The 25,842-nt window shown below is 33.7% G+C and overlaps 1 protein-coding gene across 7 annotated transcripts in view; it reads left to right on the top strand.

Annotated features, from left to right (window-relative positions):
• Nucleotides 1-25,842, top strand: part of LRBA (LPS responsive beige-like anchor protein) — a 732,259-nt gene that overhangs the window by 270,007 nt on the left and 436,410 nt on the right. For all 7 annotated transcript variants that reach the window (XM_055336397.1, XM_055336401.1, XM_055336402.1 and 4 more), the window contains exon 36: nt 23,945-24,053. In XM_055336397.1, coding sequence (XP_055192372.1) covers nt 23,945-24,053 — 109 coding nt within the window. The remainder of the gene's footprint in view (nt 1-23,944; nt 24,054-25,842) is intronic.

Below are 25,842 nucleotides of genomic sequence, written 5' to 3' on the forward strand. Positions count from 1 at the left end.
GGGGACAACACAGTGTTATGCCATGCTCTTTTATCTAGTCTATCAATTCCTGCTTCTGTTTAGTCAGTTCATGTTCTATTTAATTATTAATGTGTTTGGATTTGCACCAGTCATTTGCTATTTATTTTATATATGAATATATAATGTATTTTCTTGTTGTATTGAACTAGTATTTTTAGGTGTACCATGTTAATTCTTCTGATTTTTTTGTTATATTTTTTAAATCTTTGCTTATTGTGTTCTAAGGATTACATGATGTATTTTAATTTAGCACAACCTATTTCCAACTAATAATAACTTAATTTCAGTAAAATATAGGAAATTGCTCAAGTGTAGTTCTATTTCTAGCCCCATCATTTGTGGTTGTATTGTCATATATATTATCCTATATCTTAAAACCCTGACATATATGGCTGGTATTTCACATAGCATACAGATCACTTGTTTAAAGTGTACAATTTTAATCATATTTAGTTTACTCAGTTGTGCAGCTACCACCATAATCTAACTTTAGAACATTTTCATCACTCTCAAAAGAAAATCTGTGCTCATTATCAGTCATCCTTTATTTTCTCCTTTCTCTAGTCCTAGACAACCACTTTTGTTTTTATAGGTTTTTTTGTTCTGAAGATGACATACAAATGCAATTACACAATAGATAGTCTTTTGTGACTGGCATCTTTCACTTAACATGTTTACAAGATTCATCTGTTACTGCATGAGTCAGTGCTGTATTCCTTTTTATTGCTGAATAATATTTTATAGACATACCACATTTCATTCACCTATTGAATGGACATTTTGGGTGGTCCCACTTTATTGTGGTTTTGAATAACGATGCTATAAATATTTATATGAGAGTTTATGTGGACTTAACTTTTAACTTCTCTTGGTTACAGACCTAATAATAGATGTTTGGGTCATATGTTAAGTCTATGCTTAACTTTTTGCAGAACTACCACATGTTTCTCCCAAAGTTTTTTCATTTTGAAAGATAGATTTGTTGCATATGAACTCTTTGATTTTTTAAAAGTACTTTGAATATGTCACATGGCCTCCAGCTTTTCTGATATGAAGTCAGCCTTTAATTCTATTGTTGTTCTCTCATATGTGATGAATCCCTTTTTTCCACCTGCTTATTTACCTGTGTTTCACAACACTTTGAATAAGATATGTCTTCTCAAAGATCTCTTTGTGATTGTTGGAAGATAATTCTCCATTGATCTCTCACATTTCTGCATGTCTTGCAAGCAGAAGAACCGAATACTTCTGTTCTGTCCTGTACTGTTACTTTAAAGATGTTTAAGTAGCGCATAGCCCTGGAATATAGTAATGTTCCATTTGAAGGAACAGTAAACAGTTGTTTACTGTCTACTATAATAGTAATAATATCTCCCTTTGAGATAGAAGTTACCAGGTTTCTGGCCATCAAAAAAAGATTAAGGAGCCCTACACTCAGGGTTCCTCTTGTGTAACATGCTGTGTTATATATCTCCTGACTTGTGTCACTGTTTCAGAACTGGGGCTTAGAAGTAGTAGCTGCTACTATTGCTGAGAATAATAAATTGTCATTTGTCTCTGACCCAGATATTTCATATCTTCTGTCACGATCCATGGAACTGTGATAGGTTAATTTGGTAGCTTACAAGTAGAGTAAAACCTCATACCCTTTCCAGTGCTTGGTGGTATTTATCTTGCTTAGAGTTCCATGAGCATCAAGAGTCCGCCAGTGAATGCTTTTCATAACAATTGGAAAGTTTTCAGTCATTATTTTTTCCTATATTTTTTTTCTGTTCTTGCTGCTTTTTCTGAACTCCTGTTATACATATGTACTCTTGATATCCTAAAGGTACTGCTAAGCCATTTTTAATCTTTTTTTCCTCTTGGTGAATTTATTAATGCTGTTATTATGTCTCCAATTTCATTCATTCCTTCTGCCATCTTAGAGTTTCCTTGGAGTTTTTCTTCTTGATTATTATCTTTTTACACAACAAAATCTCCAGTTGGGTCTCTTTAGCATATTCTCATTATTTATATTCATTGTGTAGTCATTTTCATCACATTTTTCCTTTTATTTGCAAAGTATGATTGCCTTAAATTCTTTGTACATATTTGTGATAGTTACCTTGACATATTTATCTGCTAAATCCAACACCTGGTCCTAATCAAAGAAGAAGATTGTTTTGACCATTGGTTCTTCAGTATGAGTCACATTTTCTTATTGTTTTGCCTAATTATTATACTATTGTTATTAATTATTAGAAAAATTAATATAAGATCTACTATTAGAAGTTTTTAAGTATATAGTATTAACTATAGGCACTTTGCTATACAGTAGATCTCTAGGATTTATTCATCTTGCATAAACAAACCTTTATAGCCTTTGAAGACTACCTTCCATTTCTCCCTCTCACAGTCCCTGGTAACCAACATTCAACAATATGTTGGTGGTTTTGATAATTAAGTCTTTGAGGAATTATGTTGAAGAATGATATTAAGTGTTAAGGCTTCCAGGGGTGAGTGAGGTTGTGATGAAGAGTAGTGCTTTTTTTGAAACCACCGATGTTTTGGATATCTTTTTCATCATTTAGATTTTGAACAATGGATCTGGAACATGTACATAGCATGATTTTGAAGAATGCTCTCTGCAGATTTCTAGAAATGCTTAATTTGGTTGATTATTATTCACTGTTATTAAGCATAATTGACTGGAGGTGGAGAAAGTTACAATTTTTTAAATATCATTTTGGGTTGGAGCACAGATTTCTGTAAACAGTGAAGTGATAGCTCCTAGGCAGAGGAGAGATTTTGTTAATTTTATTAATTTCTTTTAGTGGATGGAAATGAATTAGCAGTAAGATACCTGCTACAGCTATTGTATTTAATGGGTGTGCAGCTTTCTGTGGCTGAATGAAGGCCACATTTGGTGGATCCTCAAGTTGTGGCTACATAAAGTTTGACTAATGGAAGATTATATGATTGGGATTGACTATAAAATTTTGTTGGAAGTCTCATGAATTTAAGTTAAATAGGAATCATTCTATTGATATAATGAATCCAGTATCTGTGATGCTTTTGGACAGAATTGCTTTCAGGGTGGCAGTATTGCAAGTTTGACTATTTTAGATTCATCTGAGAAGCTTTCTCTTCTTTTCCCTTGATTTATCTGTCTATTCTTTCACCAATACCACATGTCTTAACTGTACCTTATGTGGTAGGGTTATGAAGTTGGGTAGTATTAGTCTTCCACCTTCTCCATCAGTATTGTGTTAGCTCTTCTGGGTCTTTTGCCTTTCCATATACACTGTAAAATCGTTTTGTTGATATCTGCATAATAATTTGCTGGAATTTTGAATTGGATTGCATTGAATTTATAGACCAAGATGGGATGAACTGACAACTTGGCAATATTGAATCTTCCTATCTATGAATATGAGATATTTCTTCATTTATTGAATTGTTTAACATTGTTCATCTGAGTTTTCTAGTTTTCTTCATATAGATCTTGTGCATATTTTGTTAGATTTATACCTAAGTGTTTCACTTTTTAGGGTACTAATGTAAATTGCATTTTTTATTTTTAAATTCTACATGTTCATTTTTGCCATATAAAACAGCAATTTGGGGGATCCCTGGGTGGCTCAGCAGTTTGGCACCTGCATTCGGCCCAGCGCGTGATCCTGCAGTGCCAGGATCGAGTCCCGCATTGGGTTCCTTGCATGGAGCCTGCTTCTCCCTCTGCCTGTGTCCCTGCCTCTCTCTGTCTCTCTCTGTGTGTGTTTCTCATGAATAAGTAAATAAAATCTTAAAAAAAAAAAACAGCAATTGAATTTTGTATATTAACCTTATATCCTACAACCTGATATAATTGATTAGTTCCAGGACTTTGTCTGTCTGCTGTTTTGGACATATAGAAAGATAGATCAGTCTACCGATTGATATTTAAGACTTATTTATTCAAGAGAAAGTGTGTATGCACGTGTATGCACAAGAGGGGGGAGAGGCAGAGGGAGAAAATCTTCAAGCATACTCCCTACTGAATGCAGATCCTGAGCAGGGCTTGATCTCACAACCAATGAGATTAAGACCTGAGTGGAGACCAAGAGTTGGACACTTCACTGACTGAGCCACCCAGACACCCCTTGGATATTCTATATAGACAATCATGTCATCTGTGAATGAAGATATTCTCATGTCTTCCTTCCCAATCTTTTGTAATTTCTTTTTCATGTCTTACTACTTTAGCTAGAACTTGTATATGATGTTGAAAGGAGTGGTGAGTTCTTAATTCCTTTTTTTAAAGATTTTATTTATTTATTCATGATAGAGAGAGAGAGGCAGAGACACAGGTAGAGAGAGAAGCAGGCTCCATGCAGGGAGCCCGATGTGGGACTCGATCCCGGGACTCCAGGATCACACCCTGGGCCAAAGGCAGGCGCTTAAACCACTGAGCCACCCAGGCTGCCCCAGAGTTCTTAATTTTTAATGATCTTAGTGAAAAATTCTCATTTGTCACCATTTAGTATGATGTTAGTTGTAGGTTGATTTTTTGTTTTTGGGGGTATTTTTGGTAGATCTTTATCAAGTTGAGGACTTTTTCTGTTAGCTTATGGAGTGTTTCTCATGAATGGATATTGGATTTTGTCATATGCATCTTCTGCATCTATTTATATGATGATTTTCTTTTTAGTTGATTTTTGATGGATCACGTTAATTGATTTTGAAATATTGAGCTGGCTTTTAAAAGTTACTCCTTTGGGGTTAATTTTGCAGAATTTCTTTCTTGTTTTATGGTGCTGCTGTTGTTGCTAGGCTTTTCCAAAATTCTGATTTTAGTTTTTAGTTTTTTTGGTCTGGTTTTTTAGGGGTCTACTGTTTTTTCCAGATTCGAGATCAGTAAATGATTGGTTAGAAGTCTTTCTGAAACCTTTGACAATGAGTTGCTAGTTGATCTGTGTTTACTTTGATGAACACATTAAAATTTGGGTAATTATCATTTCTGTCCTAGCTTTTGCTGCCCATTAATCTTTTTCATGTCTGCGGGTGTATGTGTGCATAAGGGCATAAGATATAATTATTTGAATAACTTACTCATTTTTATATCATCTATAATCATAGGTTTTATAATACCCATTTCAAATTTCTTACCTCTGCTTACCTTACTCTGTTTGGATTTGTTAGCCTCTGGTTAGAAACTGTCTACTTTACTTCAGTGCTAAACCTATAGAAAGTACTTAGCCTTTGCTTTTGAATGTCAGAAATACATCACGGTGTAAAGAAAACTAATATTCATTAGTGAAATAGTGGAGCTGGTATTTGAAATTTTTATTATATCTTTATATAGAAGGTAGAATATATTTAAAAGGAAAATTTCAAAGATTTATTTTTCTAAATCAGTGGGTTTAGCTTTCCTTTTATGAATATTCGATACATTGAGGTTACTTGAGTTTACATAGCTATAGATGTATTTGTGAAGTAGTTTGAGTGTTTATCTACTGAACTTAATCCCAGGGGCAGAAAGAATAAGTAATAGGATTTTTCTTTTCACTGCAGAGACCAACCTTTTTTTTTCTCCTTATTATGTAAGTCTGACCTACCTTGACCTCATTTATAGAGTAGCTGCTATAAATTTGGTCCTTGATTAATGTTTTATTAGTGTAAATAACATGAAGACCTTTACAGACTGAGACTACAGCATAAGGTTTATTGGACTTGATGGTTATCATTAGCAAATCAATTACTTAGGTCAGACATAAGTAATTGTTATTTTGGTACAAATGTTTCTCTAAACTTACCTATTTAATTGATAGAGTACTTTGTCTGTAAATACATTGTTGTGATAGTTTTGAGTTTAATTATTGACATTTTTTATGTTAACAGCAATCTATTTTAAACAAATTTATTTATAGAAATAAAATGATTAGTAATCATTGGCATAATTGATAATTCCTTGATTTTTTTTTTACAGATAGAAAATACATATACATATAAAATAAGATTTTAGTTTAATAACATTAATTTTCTACATTTATTGAGCAAGGGCATTGTTATTCCTGGATCATAATTTTGTTTATGGATGTTTTATGATGTATCATTATTATCATCACTATCATCTCTATTTACTTTTTACATGTGCAAATAATTGGTCTAATATAATGTTATTTTTCCTGGAAGTACAAGTTTTTTAAACAGTTTTAAGTTCTTTAAAGAATATTAAAGACTTCCTTTAGAATGTTCTGTGATGCTAGGGCACCACATTAATAGGAAATAGGAAAGTCAGTTATCACCATTGCCTTTGACCTTCTTAATGAAATCTGAGGGTCATTGTTATACTAAATTCATTTGTGGTAGGTCACATTATTATGCATATTGGGCTTCAGTTGATTTATTTGTGTACTTGGTTTTGTTTTATATCACTTGCTTTTTCCTTCACCTTAAAAATGGTTTTAATTGAAAGATGAATTTAATTAAACTGATTCCGAAGAGCTACTGCTTAGAATTTAAAATTAAGTTTTTCATCAATGAATCTTAAAAGTTTTTTCTCATTTAGATAAAGAAGTGTAGATTGGATGTTTTGCCTTTCTTTTTATTCCTATTATACATAATTGGCTTTGTTGACATCTTTTCTTAAAACTTTAATACCTCAGTATGAGTGTTAATTTTGCCAGCAGAAATAGATCTGGCTGTTAGGTAGCTTTCTTTCTTCCTGCCAGCCTGCCTGCCATCCATTCAACTAGTACTTCTTAGAGCATTTTTAGCTTCTGATGTTGTTCTAGGCAGCTGTGGTCATGACGGCTGCTCTTGAACATTTCAAAATCTTACAACTTCACTTGTTTAACTTGTGTCTGGAGGAACAATGTATTGGATAAATATTTGTTACCTTGCATATCTTATGTTGGGTGGCCCTGCTTTTGTTCTTATATTTTGGAATTCTGAAAAAAAAATCAGGGCAAATTCCCTATAAATATAGTTTTTATAGCTTAAAATGCAAAGAAAATTCTATGAAGCTTCCTGTCTTGTATAATTTGTTAATCTTTCTCTTATATTTTAAAGGAGAAATAGATACAATTTCATTGGCTGATCAAATTGTAGAAATTTTTGCTAGTAAAAGCAAAGTAGTAGACTGTAGAACCTGGTTTAAAGGTAGATTATTTTTTACTGTAAAAAAATTAAATGAATTTTCATTTTGAGTTTTATAATTTGTTAAATATATGAGTAATTTTAAAATGACCTACAATCATAATATTGGGTTTAGTTTACTAAAAATACACTTTGAGAACTTCCTTAGGCTTCTATGATGTTTCTCTGAAATCTGCTACTATGACTCTTTTTCTTCATCATCGAAAAGCACAATAAAGGGCAGATTATCCCACATCCTGTTGGGCACATTGTTTAATTATCCTCTGGGGATAGTCAGTATCTGCTTATTACAGCAATAATTCAGGCTTGTATACTGATATGTAAATAGCCCTCATAAAAGACATAATGTTTCCAGTACTGATACACTTGACTGTCTCTTCAAAATTCACCTGGTTAGATTGCACTTCTGCTTTCTGAGCATTCATTTAGTAGCTCCAGCATTTTCCTTCATTCTGAATATCATAGATTCTTAATCAATACCTATGGTGTAAATGAAAAGAAGAATGAATGAAAGGGAAAAGGGAGAGAGAGAGGGTAAAAAAGCATTTTACTCTGACCCCCTTGGGTTATATTTTGTTAAGAGACAAAGATATTTGTTGCACTTAGGTAAGCAGTGTGCTAGGATATAGCCTTCTCTGAAACAACCAAAGATGAAATCTAAATTAGAGTTTACCTCTTGGAAACTCTGCAGTGTTTCTTAAAGGGCCATATGCTTTCTGGTTAAATTTTAGAAATTATATGTGAGGTGAGATATTTTATAGAAAAACTCAGGTATTATAAACATTTGTTTGGAAGTGATCTTATTTCTTGAGTAAAGTCAGAAGTCACTGTTTCAAAGATGTATTGAGAGATACTTTAATCTCTACCCTAACCCTGGATCCAGTAATACAGAAGTTTATGTGGGTTGTTTAAAAAGAAGTATGTGCTATTCTTTCCTCTTGAGATTAGACTATTTAATGTTTATTATCTTGTGAAAATTTAATGGTTTATCAAAGAGGATTAGAGTTTTCCCCCCTTAATCATGATAAACATTTTCCTTCTTCTGTGTTTTGGTTTAAAATAGTCATATGATCACATTATTTTCCCTTTTAATTTTCCAACTTGAGCTTAGTTTTTTCTGGTTTCTTTTCAGGCTTGTTTTGTTCTGATTGAAATAAAAAAAATTTAAATTACCCTTTTCACCTCCTAAAAATGCTAAATTCCACTAGGTTTCAGGGCCTTAGGTATTGTGATTTGTTGTTTAACCTTTCTCACCAAGGCTAAAGCATACAACTTCCAGAAAAGGTTGGTATGTTTGTGTAGATGTTTAATAGTCATATTTTTTAATAGTCATATTTTTTAAAACCATAAGAGTTTGTATATAAATGGAATCACTGTGTTAAATGAAAATGAGTATAGAAAAAAAGGGAGACAGATAATGGGGAAGGAAGGAAAGCTAAACATTGAGAAGAGTTAAATGATAATAAAATTAAGATAGCAATCAACTAATTCAGAAAATATTTATGCACACCAGCTACGTGTTGGTCCATGTTCTCAGTTCTGGGGGTTTGACAATGAACAGAACAGACGCTCCTGCCCTCATGCAGTGTGTTAAATAGCCTAGGTAGACAATAAAGAAATAAAGTTTATATTATGTCAGAAGGTGATCAATGCTGTAAGATAAAACAGAAAGAATAGATACAATGTATGGAAAGGATGTTGCAATTTTAAATAAGGTGGTCAAAGATGCTAAAAGTATAAGTTCCTATGAAATGCTAAGCAGTTGCTACTGACAGTGAAGAGACAAAGGCAGTTATAGGAAAATAGAAGATGAGAGATATTTTGTAACAGGGAATTCCTACAGTTTAGGAATTTGAAGTGGGGAGTAAGTAGCAGAGCTGTTTCCCTGGTTTTCTTTTTTTGCATAAAACTATCTTCTTTCTCTCTTCATATATTCTTGAGAAGAAAGTCTTTCATAGCCCTAAGTATTTCTATCATCTAGAACATGCCAGCATGCAAACTGGTCCTTTTGCTTGCATTCTAGCATTTCTAGTATCATGAGTTACTATTTTAAAATGGTCAAATAGGGAGTTGTGCAAAATAAATTTGGAAAAATAGGTTGATAACAGACTGTGACATTCATGTTAACTTTGAAATTTATATTAAATTACTGAGCTCATTTTCAAGAAGAAATAATTTTATGGTGTATTTGCTATTTCCATTCCATTTGTAAAATGTGTGAATACATTGTGGTTTCCCTAATAAAGGATAATGGGTTTTAGAAGTGGGTACTGCCTGAGTTAGTTCTAAACTGAAGAAGATCTAGATTTTCTTTAAATATATATGAGGTCTGTTAAAGAATTTGATAAACTGTTTAAAAATACTCTTTTCCTGGTCACCAGTCTATTCTTTTTAAGGCTTCAGGATCCTGTATTCTATGTTAGACCCTGTGCATCTCTTACTCAAAGTTGTTACTAAGACCTGTACCTCAGAATGGAGTTAAAGAGATAACAATTTAAAGATCTTTGTGAGGGCAGCCCCGGTGGCGCAGCGGTTTGGCGCCGCCTACAGCCTGGGGTGTGATCCTGGAGACCCGGGATCGAGTCCAGCATCGGGCTTCCTGCATGGAGCCTGCTTCTCCCTCCGCTCTGTGTCTCTGCCTCTCTCTTCGCTCTCTCTGAATGAATGAATGAATAAATAAATCTTAAAAAAAATTTAAAAAAGATAAAGATCTTTGTGATACTGAATTATTAAATATGCCATATATGTGAATATGTGTGTAAGGGGAGATGTGAGCAAGGAAGCGTTTACATGGAGCATTAGGTAATAATTTTGCAATGGAAGAATAAAGTAAGATATAGCCTGATGAGTGAGGTTTAGTAGTTGACCTATTACTCCAGGAAGACTTTGGGAACAATTTGTTTTTTTTCCCCTGTCAGATTTGGTTTGTGACTGTTCTCTGTAGCTAATTCTATGGAAATCACAATTTTAGAAGAATTGGCAGTTTAGGAACGTTGCTTCTGTATTACAGTGGTTAGGGTGCAGAAAAGTGGTAACTTTCCTATCAGTGGTGAAGATTTTTACTAGAGAATATCTGACAGTTTCTGTTAATGGGGGTCACAGAAAGCTCAGGAAACAGAACAGTAATATTGGAAAAACTCTTGGTGAAAATGTGTGTATGTGCTTACCCAAGGTCTAGACTAGTATAATCAGATGTGGACAATGGGCTGTAATGTAGTTATGGGAGATGGTTGTCATCATTACTGTTATTTATTGAGCCTCTAGCGTGAATCTTTTCTAGTTGGTCAACTTGATAGGGCTGTTTGTTTCCTAAGGCTGACACAAGCATTTTTTTCTTCTTGCACTGTAGATATAAATTATACATAGTTTTTCTTCTTAATATTAAAATATGTGAATCATTTTGTGCTCTGCATTTAGTGGTTTAATCTATACAATGAACCTAATGTTTTGAGATTTTATTATAATTAAAACTTTAATCTTTATTGGAAATAGTGGTTTGCACAACTATTAGATAAAACTACAGTTGCTAGATGGTGTATAATTTGTGTATTTAGGAAAATATGCATATGGATAGAAAAAGACAAAAAAACTCAAAATGCTCTTCATTTAGGTATCTTATTACTTCAATTGGTAAAGTCATTTTTATTTTTTCTATAATGAAAGGAAAAGTCATATTTGTGTTTCTAAATGGGAAGCCTGTGATTTAAAAGCATTTTGTAAATTACTAAGGAAAAAAGTTTCCTTTCTTGTTTGAAAGTAATACTAAATACCTTATACACATCCTAGTCAAATTTCATAATACTAAGGTTAGGGAGTAATATTTTGTATGATGTAGTGCAAATATTGCAAACTTTTAAAATTCTAATATATTTATGTCTAACCAAAAAGCTCTAGAGTTTTGCTTTTAATTACTTAAATAAGTTTAGATACTTGAGAATATTTACTTTTAAGCATTGCCAAAAATTATCCATTTATCAAATAATGATTGTGTATAGCCTACCTTACCAATACCTCTTAGGTGCTATGGTTGATTAAAAAAGAGTAATTAAATGATAGGCTTCTTCAATCAGCCAGGGTCTGATAGTGAAAATAAAGGAATAGCAATCAAATAGAACTTCTATGATATTGTATAAACAAGTATATACTACATATTTACATATATATGTAAAATAACACTAGGTATAAGATTGACATACAATAAAAGTAAAATAGAATGGCAGAATATTCCTTAGAGGGAAAGAAGATTGAACTGGATCTTACAGGAATTGAGATTTTGGATACAAACAAAGGACAAAATAATAGATTGGGAGGTAATTTTAGACTCATTTTCTATCATTTGTTTAGTACCTACTTATTGATTGTATCCTAGGTGCCAGACATTGTGTGGAGTCTGAGGATATAGCTGTGAATAAGATTCGACTTGTCATGGAGGAGAGGACAAATAATAATCAAGTTAGTAAACAAATAATTCAGATAGTCATACATGCTTAGAGGAAAACAAAGCAGGATTATGTTAGGAGAGTGAAGAGGGGCAAGTTTTTAGGGAAGCTGCAGGATAGGGAGAAGATTTGTGAGGTGACACTTCATTTGAGTGAAGAAGTAGCCAATCAGTTTAAGATCTAGGTCTATAGCATTTTAAGGTGAGGAAATAGCAAAGACAAAGGCCTTACAGAGGGAATGATGTTTGTTTATTATTGGAACAAGAGGCCAGAGTGCCTGGAACAAAATGAGTTAAAAAAGTATTGAGGTTTCAGATCACATAGGGCCCTGTAAGATGGGGAAGGAAATTTGATTTTAATCTTGCTTAGTAAAAATACATTGCAGAGTTTTAAGAGGAGGAGTAGCATGATACGACTTTTGGTTTTGGTTTTGTTTTCTGATGGTGACATTTAAGTTAAGTGTTTTCTAATTTTAATTTATTTTTAACGTAGATTTTACCACCTTAATCTTAAAGTATGGTACAGTGGCATTAAGTATATTCATATTATTCTGCAACTGTTTCTATCATCCATCTCTAGAACTCATTTTATTTTACAGAACTGAAACTTTGCACTCATTAAGTAACTTCCCATTCCTCTTTCCCCCCCAGCTCCTGGCAAATACCATTGTACTTTCAGTTTCCATAAATTTGATTACCCTAGGTACCTTGTTTAAGTGGAATCATAGAGCATTTGTCTTTTGGTGTCTAGCTTTATTTTCTTAGCATAATGTCTTCAAGATTCATCCATCTTGTAGCAAAAGGCAGAATTTCCTTTTATTTCATTGTATGTATATACCACATTTTATTATACATTCATTCATTGGTAGACACTGGACTGGGTTGCTTCTACCATTTGGTTTTTGTGACTAATGCTACTAGTCTCTGCTTTCATTTCTTTTGACTATAAAACCAGGAGTGGAATTTTTGGATTGTATGATCTACATATGATCATTTTAATTTGAGGAATTGCTGTATTACTTAACTTTGTGGGGGCACAATTTCACATTCCCACCAACAGTGCATAAGAGTTTCAATTCTCCATGTCCTTGCTAACATTAACTTCCCACCAACAGTGCATAAGAGTTTCAATTCTCCATGTCCTTGCTCCATTGTCCTATTTAATCCTAGGGCTTATTTAAGTGGATTTAGGTTGTATTTATTAAAGTGGAAAAAAGTGAGGTAGAGATAGGGAAAGAGGTTTTATTGAGAATGGGGAGATAGAATCAAGAGTTCCATTTTGGAAATGTTAAATTTGAAATGCTCATTGGGTATTCACGTGAAGATTATATGAGTTGGAAATACAGGGAACCAAGAGAGTAGGTTTAAGGATATAGGAATCAGCATGTAGCTGAAATTTAAGGGTCACCAGATGGATGAGATAATTCAGGTAGAGGAAAGGGTACAAAACTGAGCTCTGGGACACAACAAAAATTAAAGGTCATACAGAGAAGGAGACTGGAAAGGAGAAAATGAAGAAGCAGCTAATAAGTAGGAGAAAAACCAGGAACATGCTATATCGTATTGAAGAAAATAGAAGAAAATGTTTTAAGAACCTTAAGATACTTAAGGTACAGTTACCTTACTGTTTGCAGGTAGTCCTACCTTCCTATGTTAGATGGTAAACTCCTTGTGGACAGTTTTATGCATCTTTGTATTCCTCACGTATAATAGCCTAGAATTGCCTGGCATCAGTGAGTATTCAAAGAGTTTATTTTCCCTATAAGCACTCCTGGACACCATCTATGCTCTGGGGATATGAGGATAAATTATACAGGGTTGGTACAATCTGGAATGGAAGATAATTGAGATGGTTCCATACAGAATGATACGATATAATAAGTGGTAACAAAAGAGGCATGCACACCTTAGTAGAGGATTAGTTCTGTGGAGGGCAACAGATGTAGGATCAGGAAAAGTTTTATGTAGTTGACTTTTGAGTTTTGCTTTGAAGGATTAGTAAGATAGGCAAGATGGAATAAGAAATGAGGTCATTCCTGGCTGAGCGAATAGTAGGAACAGATGCAAAAAGGTGTAAAATACAAGGTGTAATGTTTGAGAAAGCAGTCTTAGAGTATAAAGAAATAGCAGAAGTGAGCCTGGTTTCTAAGCCATGCAAAGGTCTTAGCTCTCTTTTGTAGATCATGGGAAGGGAAGTAACAACTTTAAAAAATGTACTGTGATGATCAGGCTTACATTTTGGAAAAGTAACTTTGATGAAGCATTGGCTAGCATAAGACTAAGGGAAAGAGCTTTGGCGACTATTTTAATAATTGCAGCTATGATGGTGAGTGCGTGAGGGGCCTTGGAAAATGTTACAGAGAGACAGTTTTTAGAGTTATTGCACAGGTCGAATGGAAAGTAGTCTATTGGATGTGAAGGATGATGAATAAGGAAGAGTCAAATATGATATTTCTAGCTTTAGTAACTGGACAAGTAGTGATAATGTTAGGGTAGAGAAGAAAAGAATGAATGACCTCTGAATAAGGGCCTAGTTTAATCACGTATGGTGTATTCTGCCCACAGAAATTTTTTAGCTAAAACGAACAGATTTTTTTAGCATGACTCCTTCAGTGTTGAAAAATATTTTTACAAACAAGCGCATAAATATGTATACATACATATATAATTACTATATATGTACATATATAATACATGGTGTACAGATAACCATGTATATTTCTATATGTTTAGAAAAGTGTAGACAGGAACATAAACTCTTAGTGGTGATGGCTTCTGAAAAATGGACAGGAAAGAAGGTTTGGTGGCTTTCAGTTGTTGCTTCATTTAAAAATGATGTGTTGCATGATGTGTTTTTCTTTTTACAACATGCATTACTTTAATGCTAAAGCACCAAAAAGAGAAAAGAAGACATCAAGACAGAATATTATCTATCTGCTTACCTCTCTTTGTCATGAATATCCATCTTGAAAAATAAACGTGAAAGAGTGTTTTGGTTCTCTTCAAAATATAACACATTTTTTGGATACTCTTCATGACTTTGTTCATACTGTTTCCTGGAGTGTCCTTCCCTTTCTTTATTCCTTTTGCCCTTTATTTAAGGCTCATCGTTATGCTCTGGCTCTCTATTGTTTTGTTTTGTTTTTTTAAAGATTTTATTTGAGAGAGAGATGGAGAAGCAGACACCTTGATGAACAAGGAGCCAGACATTGGGCTCATCCCAGGAATATGAGATCATGGCCTGAGCCAAAGGCAGAAACGTAACTGACTGAGCCACTCAAGTGCTCCTCTATTGGTGTTTTCTAAATTTTTTAATTTTTTTTTATTTGAGGAGTTCATAGTCCTCTTTGCTTCTACTGAACTATGATAGCATATATATTCTTATGTAGTATTTTATTATCTATTGCTGCATAACAAATTACCACAAACATTACAGTTTTATTATCTATCTATCTATCTATCTATCTATCTATCTATCTATCTATAAATATTTAAGAGAGAGAGAGAGCACACATGCATGCACACATGCTGGGCAGGGTGGGGGGAGAGTCAGAGGCAGATAGAGAGAGGAAGAAAGAAACTCAACCTGACTCCTTGCTAAGTGCAGGACTCCATCTCACTGCCCTGAGATTACCACACTGAGACCAGGACCTGAGCCAAAACCAAGAGATGCTTAAACCGACAGTGTCATCCAGGCACCCCCAAAGTTTAAAACAACATATGTTTGCTTTTTTATAATTTTTGTGTGCCAGGTGTTTGGGCATAGCTCAACTGGATCCTCTACTTAGAATTTCATACATCTGTAAAGGTGTTGGCCAAGCTGTGTTCATCTCTGCAACTTGGATTCATTTTCTAAACTCATATTGTTGTTGGAATTTAGTTTCTTTCATTTGTAGGACTGGGGTCCCCATTTTCCTGCTTGCTGTCACTAGGATCCAGTCTTAGCTCCTAAAGGCTGCCTGTAGTACTTTGTCACATGGTCCTCTCATAACATGGTTGCTTATTTTTTTTAAGGATGGCTGTAGAATTTCCTCTAGTCAGCTAAAGCAGAGCCTTCTAACGTAACATGTCACAGGAGTGACTATGCCTTTACTTTTGTGTGTAAAGTAATCTATTTAAGGAATGACTATCCCATCATCTTTGCTATATTCTGTTTCCTAGAAGCAAGTCCCAGATTTTGCCCAGGTTAAATTAAGTATGATGGGATAGAAGACCTTGACTCATTGGAGGTTACCTTGGAGATTGTCTATCACAGCACTTGCATTAGAGTTTACAGCTGGAAGAACCTCAAAATATTCTCTTCTCCCCAACTAAAATATAAGAAAAGCCTGTCTTCAGTGCTTAGCCTAGTCTTTATATCGTAGTAGATATTGTGTAGATATTTGATAGGAATTCAAAAGACAGGGAATTATGTACAAACATGTTAGAAGGTCAGAAGATGTATTCAGTTAAATTGTAAATGAAGTGATAAAGACTTGATTTTTAGAACATTGGCTGTGAAATATAGAGCATGAATTAAACCTGGAAATATTACAGAGGAAATACTGACAATATTTGCTGATTGATCAAGGGGCCTGTAGGAAGGTGGTAGGAAAGAGGGAGGAGACGAGAATAACTTTGAGGTTGCTTGGTTGGGGACTGGGAGGATGGTGTGTCTTTGACTAATCAATTCAATTAATGTTTGAGTGCTGTGAGGCAATATATTGATGTTAATTCACGATGTGGTTTTTGGTCTCTGGAGAGAAACTAAGAAGAACAACCAGTATTTCATGTTGATACTCATGAAAGCCCTTGCTTTCTCTATCTATAGAGTCATAGGAAGTTATTCATTAGCTGATTTTAAACTTGCACTAGGGATTATTTTTATCTGTAATGCCTGAATGTGTACTATTTAGTAATATTTTGAAAAATACTCTAATCTTACCCCAAAATCATAACACATCACATTAACTTCTGAAGTGGCTGGGAGATAGTTTGGGGATAATGGAGAGGGTATGACCGATTTGGAATCAAATTATAAATAGTATATACGGACTTAATAGAGATATGAAGGAGTGCTGCAGTGGGTGGCTCAATCATTTAAGTGTGTGACTCTTGGTCATGATCTCAGGGTCGTGAGATCAAGTCCTCAGTTGGGCTCCGGGCTAGGCATGGAGTTTGCTTAAGATTGTCTCTCTCTCTCGGTCTCTCTCTTCCCCTTTGCCCTTCCTGCTTCTTGTGTGTGCAGAGATCTTTCTCTCTCAACAAAACAAAACAACAACCAAATAGAGATGTGGAAAAAGTGGTAGAGGAACAGAAAGCTTTTCTATTTTCTTTAAAGATATTCTGGTTTTCTTTTAATTATTCCTTATTGTAAAACTTCAAAGAATAGAGAAATAAGGGAGGAAAGCAGACCTTTCTAGAGCAGGGGCTGGCATACTTTTTTGTAAAAGGCCATATCGTAAATGTGTTAGACTTTCTAAGACATCATTGACAGGCCGTATTTGGCCCACAGGCCCTATTTTGCTGAACTAATTCTAGATAAATGGCAGTTTGGGGTATTTTCTTTAATATTTTTTCCAAACTCATGTTGTACATGATATTCTTTTAGTTTTCTTTTCTCACTTAACAATATATTGTGGAAATCCTTTTGTTGTCAATTCAGAAGAATATCTCATTATAGGTTTGCATATCTTGGTTCTTTTAGGTTTTCACCTTTAAAAACTGTTTTAGTGAAATACCTTGCGTGCACACGTGTGTTTCTGCACTTGTGGGAACATGTTCATATGGTAAGTTAGAAGGAGTGTAATCATTGCTTTGTATCAAAGTCTATGCATATTTTATTGACATTTTGATTAGAATATTAAAATATTGCTACCAGGAGAGACAAATATCTGTTTATAGACATACCATTGTTGATGACTGTTGTGGGGTCTAACTTTTGTAGGCATTGTATAGTTGCAGTTTAGGTAATTTATGCTATTAAATAAAAAAAAAATCTTAGTCCTGCTCTACCTTTCTTTCCACTTTTAAAGAAAGAAGCTTAGAAGACCTATACATAGCAAACATGTTCAGAAGCATTGTATTTATATGAAATGAATCATTCTGTTAATATTCATGGTAGGTAAATGGTGTTATGAAAGTATTCATTAAAAATGGGACAATTGTTCTTATATCCAGAGTATTTTCCTGGGAAGTTTAGAACTGTTATCATTACTAAAGCTCCATATTAGTCATTACATGGAAATGTCTTAGGTGGCACCAAAGTTAAACCATCTCTTAAGCTCTTGTCTTCTAATACCATACATGAACTAAAAAAAGTTTTTTTTACAAGATGATTCTTATAGTGTATATTGTACTTTTGTACTATTCTTTTTAAAGATTTTATTTATTTATTCATGATAGAGAGAGAGAGAGAGAGAGAGGCAGAGACACAAGCAGAGGGAGAAGCAGGCTCCATGCAGGGACCCCGACGTGGGATTCGATCCCGGGTCTCCAGGATTGCGCCCTGGGCCAAAGGCAGGCGCCAAACCACTGCGCCACCCAGGGATCCCTGTACTATGTATATTGTACTTTTGTACTATTGTACTTTTGCTCAACATTGTTAGTGAAATTAATTTTGTTATGTATAACATTAGTTGATTCTTTTGGTACTTACTGCTTAGTATTTTATTATATGAATATACTATTTTAATCCATTTTACTCTTAGTGGGCACTTGAGTAGTTGCCAGTCTTGGCTATTATAAGTAAAGTTGCTATAAACTTTTTTTCAGGCAGCTCTGGTGGCTCAGTGGTTTAGCACTGCCTTCAGCCCCGGGTGTGATCCTGGAGACCCGGGATCGAGTCCCACGTTGGGCTTCTGGCATGGAGCCTGCCTCTCTCTCTCTCTCTCTCTCTCTCTCTTTCTCTTTCTCTCTCTCTGATGAATAAATAATAAAATCTTTGAAGCAAAACAAAACAAAAAAACTTTTTTTCATACATTGTGTGATTATGAGAGTCCCTGTTGCTTTATATCCTTGCCAAAATTTGAAAATAACTTAAAAAAATATATAGTAATTCTGGTGGGGTGTCGTACAGTTTATGGTTTTATTTGTATTTCTCTGGTGACTAGTAGTCTTGAACACCTTTTCATGGATTTATTTGCATTTTGGAAATCTTTTGGGAAGTGCTTATTCACACATGTACTTCGCTTGTTTAAAAATTATGATTATTGTCTTTTCTTTATTTGTAAGAATTCCTTATATAAGATGTAAGTTCCATGCTGATTATAAGTATTCCAAATGTATTCTCCCTTTCTTAAGTATATCTTTTAAATCTCTTAATATGGTGGCTTTCATAAGCACAAATCTTTAATTTTAAAGAAGTCCAATATATCAGTATTTTTCTTTATGTTGTATTTTTTCAAGAAATCTTTAAGTCATGAAGATATTGTTGTACATGATCTTATGAAAGCTTCTAGAAGTGTTTAGTTCTTGTCTTTGATCAATTTGAAATTGATTTGTTATGGTTTGAGATAGAAGTCAAGGTTAATTTTGTTTATATGATTATGATTGATTGTTCCCGGACCAGTTACTGAAAAATCCCATCTCCTTCCTCCTTATTGCAATAGTACCTTTATCTTAAATCTGGTGAGCACATATGTGTGAATCTGTTTCTGGATGTTCTCCTCTGAAGGATTGGTCTGTTTATCTCTGTTTGCCCCAATACTATGCTATCTTGATTAATGGCCCAGTACTACACTGTCTCGATCTTTATAATAAGTCCTAATATTTGGTAGTATTAGTCCTCTGTTATAATTGTTATTCCTTCTCTTTCCTCCTCCTCTTTAAGAATGTCTCAGCTATTCTTTGTCTTTATATTTTCATATAACTGTTAGAATCAACTTGTCAAGTACCACAGAAAGACCTGCTAGAATTTTGACTGGGATTTGTTATAGCTATACATCACTTTATGGAGAATTGATATCTTTACAATATCACTTTCACTTTCATGAACATGATATTATTCTTTAATTTCTTTAAGTGTTCTTTAACTTCTCTCAGCATTCTTTTTATTAATATAGAATTCTAGCACATTTGGTTAGTTCCTACATATTTTGATGATTTTTAATGCTTTTGAAAGTAATACTTAAAATTATTTCCACTTTTTGGGTAACTAATAAATAGAGTGTAGTAGATTTTTATTTATTTTATCACTTATAGTGATCTAGGTCACTTCAGTCTAGTGATCTTCCTAAATTCAATTAGTAATTTTAATTGTTTACATATTCTTTTGGATTTTATTAATTTTTTAAAAGAACCAACTTTTAAGTTTATTGATTTTCTAAAGTGCATTTTTATTTCATAATTAATTTCTACTCTTTTTAAAAATTTCAATATATTGAATTTTCTGTGATCTCCTTCTCATTTGTTCAGTTGAATACTTAATATATTTTCAGAGTTTCTTCTATATTCAGTGTATAAATTTCTCTCCAACCATAGATTTAGCAGAATCCCACATTTTGATTTGATGTTTTCCAATATCTTTCAGTTCAAAGCGTTTACTAATTTCCATTATCAAGTTTTCTTTCATGCATGGGTTATTTAGAGGTGTATTCATAAACTTCAAATATTGGTGGGAACAAGAGTTATTACTTATTGCTGCATCAACAGTATTAGCAAAATCTGGCCTTAAAGCAACACACACTTATTATCTCATAGTTTCTGTTGATTAGAATTCTGGGCATGACTTGTAAGGCACCTCTGCTTCAATTTCTCTTATAAGCCTGTAGCTAAGGTGTTTGTGGGCTGCAGTCTCATCTGATGTTTGGGGAAGTATCTGCTTCCAAGTTCATCTGGTTGTTGGCAGGATTTAGTTCTTTGTGAGTTTCTGAAATTGCGTTTCACTTCCTTGCTTCTCGTTGTCTGAAGAATGTACTCAGCTTCTCACCACATGGGCTTCTCCACAGGCAGCTCATAACATGGCAGCTTTCTTCAGCTAAGCCATCAGGGTGGAGATTCAATAGAGAGAGACAACTAGTAAAATGGAAGTTTGACTCTTACTTAATGTAATAATGGAAATGGTATTTCTTCAATGTTACTGTATTTTTTGCTTAGATGGATGCCATAGCTCCTGTCCACAATCTAAGGGAGAGGATTAAATGAGTCTGAGGACACTAGAGAGTTGGGAAAGTTGTAGGCCATCCTAGAGTTTCTTTGCTCAGAATGTTCTGTTATTTTTTTTCTAATTTAGTTCTACTGTGTAGAATGCACTCAGTATGATTTCTTCCTTTAAAATTCATTACAGATTTCTTTGTGACCCCGCATTTTGCCTGTTTTGTATATGATCCATGTTTTCATGATAAGAATATTCTTCACTTAAAGGTTATAATGTTATGTGTCCATTTCATCAGGTTTGTAATCACATCTTAAAATAGGCTATAGCTTTATATCTTCTACACCCAGTTGTAAATCACATTCTTAAGAACATTTATAAATTTATATTTATAATTATTATATTATAAATATTAAAATTTAAAATAAATACATTTGAAGTATTTATTGTTTTACCTCTAATTTTGTTTCTTAAAGCCAACTTTTTCTTATATTAATAAAAGTACATTAGTCTTCTTTCACTATTTTTCAAGTTATTTATATTTTTGAAAAATTACGTTCAACATTTGTTAAAACCTTTATTGAAACTTTTATGTTTAAACAGCACATACTTAAAAAAAATCTACTTGACATAATTATTAAATCTGTTCTCTTCCTATATATTTCTGAGGTATTTTGGTTAAAACGTACCTTCTTGTTATTTGTGCCCTTTTTATTTGCTCCATGTTTTGTGTGTTCTTTTTTCCCCTTCTTTTGAGGTAAATGTTTTTGTTAACCAGTTTTTTTTCTATTGGTGTATTGGTTATACATTATTTTAGATAACTTTAGTGGTTGACTAGGGATTGAAATGTGAATATTAGACTTGTTAACATCCTAAATAAATTGTTTCTTTCACCAATTCATGGACAATGAAAGAACATTACAACACTAATTCCTTTTAATTTCTTTTGCTTTGAGTGCTGTTATACATTTAAACATTATGACATTTTTGAATTTTAGAAGTCATTATTATAATTGTTGTAAACATTCAGTATTCTTTTAGATTTACCCATGTTGACTTTTTCTTTTGTTTTCTACTTCATTGTGTTACATCAATCTGATATTATTTTCCTTGTCTGAAAAACTCCCTTTAGTGTGGATTGTCTGCTGACAATTTCTTTCTGTTTTGTTTATCATTAAATGTGCTTATTTTGTTTTTGCCTGAGAGGAAAAATTTTTCCTCTATCCTCTTAGGTTCTTTCTTTGGGGGCCTGTGAAACAAATTCAGAAAAGATTGGTAAGAGAAAAGACAGCTTTTTAAATTCATGGATTTCGAAGAGAATTCATAGAAAAATGTCACTTGAAGAGATTAAATTTTGAGGATTTATACTATCTTAATAGGTGAGGGGGAAGAAAGAAGGGCACTTAGGGGAAAACAAATGACTTTAAAGAAAAATAAATGAACCCTTAGGAGAATAGATGGGAGATAAGATAGTTTTGTGACAATATCCCTTTAGGCAATTTCCTATCCAGGTGCTGACTTCTAAGTGTCTACGTAATAGGAGTCATTCTTTCCTGGTTGAGAAACTTCAGTGAAGAGGACTTGTGACAGATGAATTCTTTTGGGAGACTGTACTTGTAGGCAGATAAGGGAGTTTCAGAAAAAAAGACTCTTCATAGTGTTATATTCTGGATACGTTCACTTTTATTGTTAAAAGGTGTTTTTTTGGGGGTATTGCATTCTTAGCTGCTTTTTTTGTTTAGCACTTGATAGAGGTTATTGCATTCTTATCTGGCTTCCATCAGTCTTATTCTTGCTCTTTTGAAAGGGGGGGGGGAAGGGGAGTGCCCTTACCTCTTCCATTTTCTCCCTCTCTCTGGCTGCCATTAAGATTTTTTTCCTCTGACAGTTTTATTATGATTTGACTAGGTGTGGTATTCTTTGATCCTACTTGGAGTTTGTAACACTTCAACATATGGCTCAATGTTTTTTTTCCCCCCGTTTAAAAAAAAAGTTGCCCATTATCTCTTCAGATATTGTTCTTTTTGAATTATTTGTCTTCTTTCCTTACTTCAGATACGTTCATGTTAGACCTTTTTATCATGTTCTGTGTATCTGTTATTTATTTTTCTTACCATGCTTCTGTTTAGTTGTCATTGACCTATTCTTCAGTTAAGTACTTCTTTATTTGAGTTTAATATTAATAAGCTGGTAAATATATTCTTAATTTCATGTTTGTTTTGTTGAGTAGATTTAGAGTTTGCAATCTCGACTGCAATTCTTTTTCTTAGAATCTGTTGTCCTGAACTGTAACTACATTTATTTCAGTGTTCAGATATGAAACTTTACTATCTTGATTGTCTAAGTTGGCTTCTGTTTGGTTTTCATTCCTTTATTGTCTCTTGCCATTTCTGTTAACTGGTGATTGACTGTTGGAAATTATATTTAAAATTACAGGGGTAAGTGTAAGTCTGTAGGTGATGATATCTTCCACTAAGGATTTCCTTTGATTTCTGATTAAGAGTTAGACTAGGTGCTGATTATGTTAATTTAGGACTGAGTTGTTTCAAAGCTAGAGAGTTTTAAATATTTGTGAGAGGTTGCCCTATTTCATTTGTTTGGAATAGAGTTCTCCTGTATTGGTATGTCTATTTTTCTTCTCATCTTGTGAGATTTTGAAATTTTTGTTTCGCTTTTTGGCTTTCACATAAGCTAAGTACAACTCACTATAATGTTGTTTGAGAGTCTGTTTTTGTGTCTCTGAGGTCTGGTCTGTTCTATTTCCTAAGATATACTTGGGTTCCTTCTCTAAGCCTGGATAATCCACTAGGATCCCTCCACCCTGACAGTTTATAACATTCAATTTTTGTCTTCCTAGCTCGCTCTGTAAGACTGTTTCTGTTTAGCTTCTCTCTTTCCACCTGTGAAAAGTAAATGTTTCAATGAGAAAAGTCATGCTGAATGTCTTCTCTGTGCTTTCTTCTCTAAGATCTTGGCTCCTTAAATCGTGGCTGCCTTGTAAACTCTCCAGTACCTTAAAAAAGACTAAAACACAAATTTAATCCAGCAGTTTTAGTTTTTGTTGGATAGCTAGTTGGAGAAAAGCTATTCTGCTATTGCCAGAAGGATAACTTTTTGCTGTTATATCCTTTAATTATATAGAGTGACATAATGGCATTTCATTGGATATGATGACAGAAGAGGAGAGTAAACATCCTTTCCTTCCCCAAATAACAAGATACATTGACTTTGAGCAGTGATTAATCATATGAGTGTATACATTTATTTATTTGACAGTATTCATCTCTTTATAGGTTGCTTAGCCAAACAATGAAGGATCATCTCGTAAGAGTAGCAAATGAAGCTGAATTTATCCTGAGCAGGCAACGAGCAGAGGATATTCACAGACATGCAGAATTTGAGGTAGGTGAAACATGGTTGGTTTGAGGAAATTGCCATTTTTAATGGTAACTGTGGGAAACTGCATAGGTAAAATGGTCTAAGCAAACATATATCATCAAAAAATTACATATTTTTGAGAGTCATGGGGAATTCTGGAAAGATAGTAGTACAGTTATCTGTAGCACTCTGTTCTCAACTCCATTTTATCTACAAATTCCTCATGGCAGCTTCTGTGTTTGGTTGACCTCATCTTAACCATATAAGTGGGTTTTGGCTCAAAAATTCCAATAATGTGAGTAGTGAAGGACTTCTGTCCTCTCTGGGCAAGGCAGAGCTAGTTACCAAAATTCACACCTAAAGTGAAGTAGAAAATTTGACACATTTACTAAGAATTAAAAAAATTAAAAAGTACCATTTGAATTGTTTAGAAAATCTTACAGCAGATAATTCAGATATTGCTGATTCTTCTGATACACTAAAAAAAGATGCACTCCCAGAACATTTTATACAACTGTCACAACATGAAAAAGACACTGGAAAAATAAACTCTAGAAGACCAATTTCATGTAAGAATACGGGTATGAAATTCTAACTAAAACTTGAACCAACAATTTAACAATATAAGGAAAGAATTATATAGTGTGACTACTTAGAATTTACTCATGGAATCTAAAGATGGTTTAATATTAAGATATTTACCTACAAAATAAATTATCAACAAATTAAAAATTGAAAACTTATGTGAAGGTATCAATAAATGTAGAAGGAAGCAAATGATAAATTTTAGCAACTAGCCCTAATAAAACAGAAAAATGTATATAATAGTCTGAATATGATAAACTTTACTAAACATCATTTTAAATGGAGAAAGCTATTTTTATTAAAATCAGAAAAAAGTGATACTGTCACCATTACATAAAATTTCTTGGATGTTTTTGTAAGTGTAAAATATAGTTAATGTAAATGCAAGAAAAGAAGACATAATAAGAATTTCAATGTCAGTGTTACCAAGGGCAATTTACATGTTTAATGCAATCCCTATCAAAATACCATGGACTTTCTTCAGAGAGTTAGAACAAATTATTTTAAGGTTTGTGTGGAATCAGAAAAGACCCTGAATAGCCAGAGGAATATTAAAAAAGAAAACCAGGGATCCCTGGGTGGCGCAGCGGTTTGGCGCCTGCCTTTGACCCAGGGCGCGATCCTGGAGACCCGGGATCGAATCCCACGTCGGGCTCCCAGTGCATGGAGCCTGCTTCTCCCTCTGCCTGTGTCTCTGCCTCTCTCTCTCTCTCTCTCTCTCTCTGTGACTATCATAAATAAATAAAAATTTATTAAAAAAAAAAAAGAAAGAAAACCATATCTGGGGGCATCACAATGCCAGATTTCAGGTTGTACTACAAAGCTGTGGTCATCAAGACAGTGTGGTACTGGCACAAAAACAGACACATAGATCAATGGAACAGAATAGAGAACCCAGAGGTGGACCCTGAACTTTATGATCAACTAATATTCGATAAAGGAGGAAAGACTATCCACTGGAAGAAAGACAGTCTCTTCAATAAATGGTGCTGGGAAAATTGGACATCCACATGCAGAAGAATGAAACTAGACCACTCTCTTTCACCATACACAAAGATAAACTCAAAATGGATGAAAGATCTAAATGTGAGACAAGATTCCATCAATCCTAGAGGAGAACACAGGCAACACCCTTTTTGAACTCGGCCACAGTAACTTCTTGCAAGATACATCCACGAAGGCAAAAGAAACAAAAGCAAAAATGAACTATTGGGACTTCATCAAGATA

This window comes from Nyctereutes procyonoides, unplaced genomic scaffold (assembly GCF_905146905.1).
Source record: "Nyctereutes procyonoides isolate TBG_1078 unplaced genomic scaffold, NYPRO_anot_genome, whole genome shotgun sequence".
Lineage (NCBI taxonomy): Eukaryota > Metazoa > Chordata > Mammalia > Carnivora > Canidae > Nyctereutes > Nyctereutes procyonoides.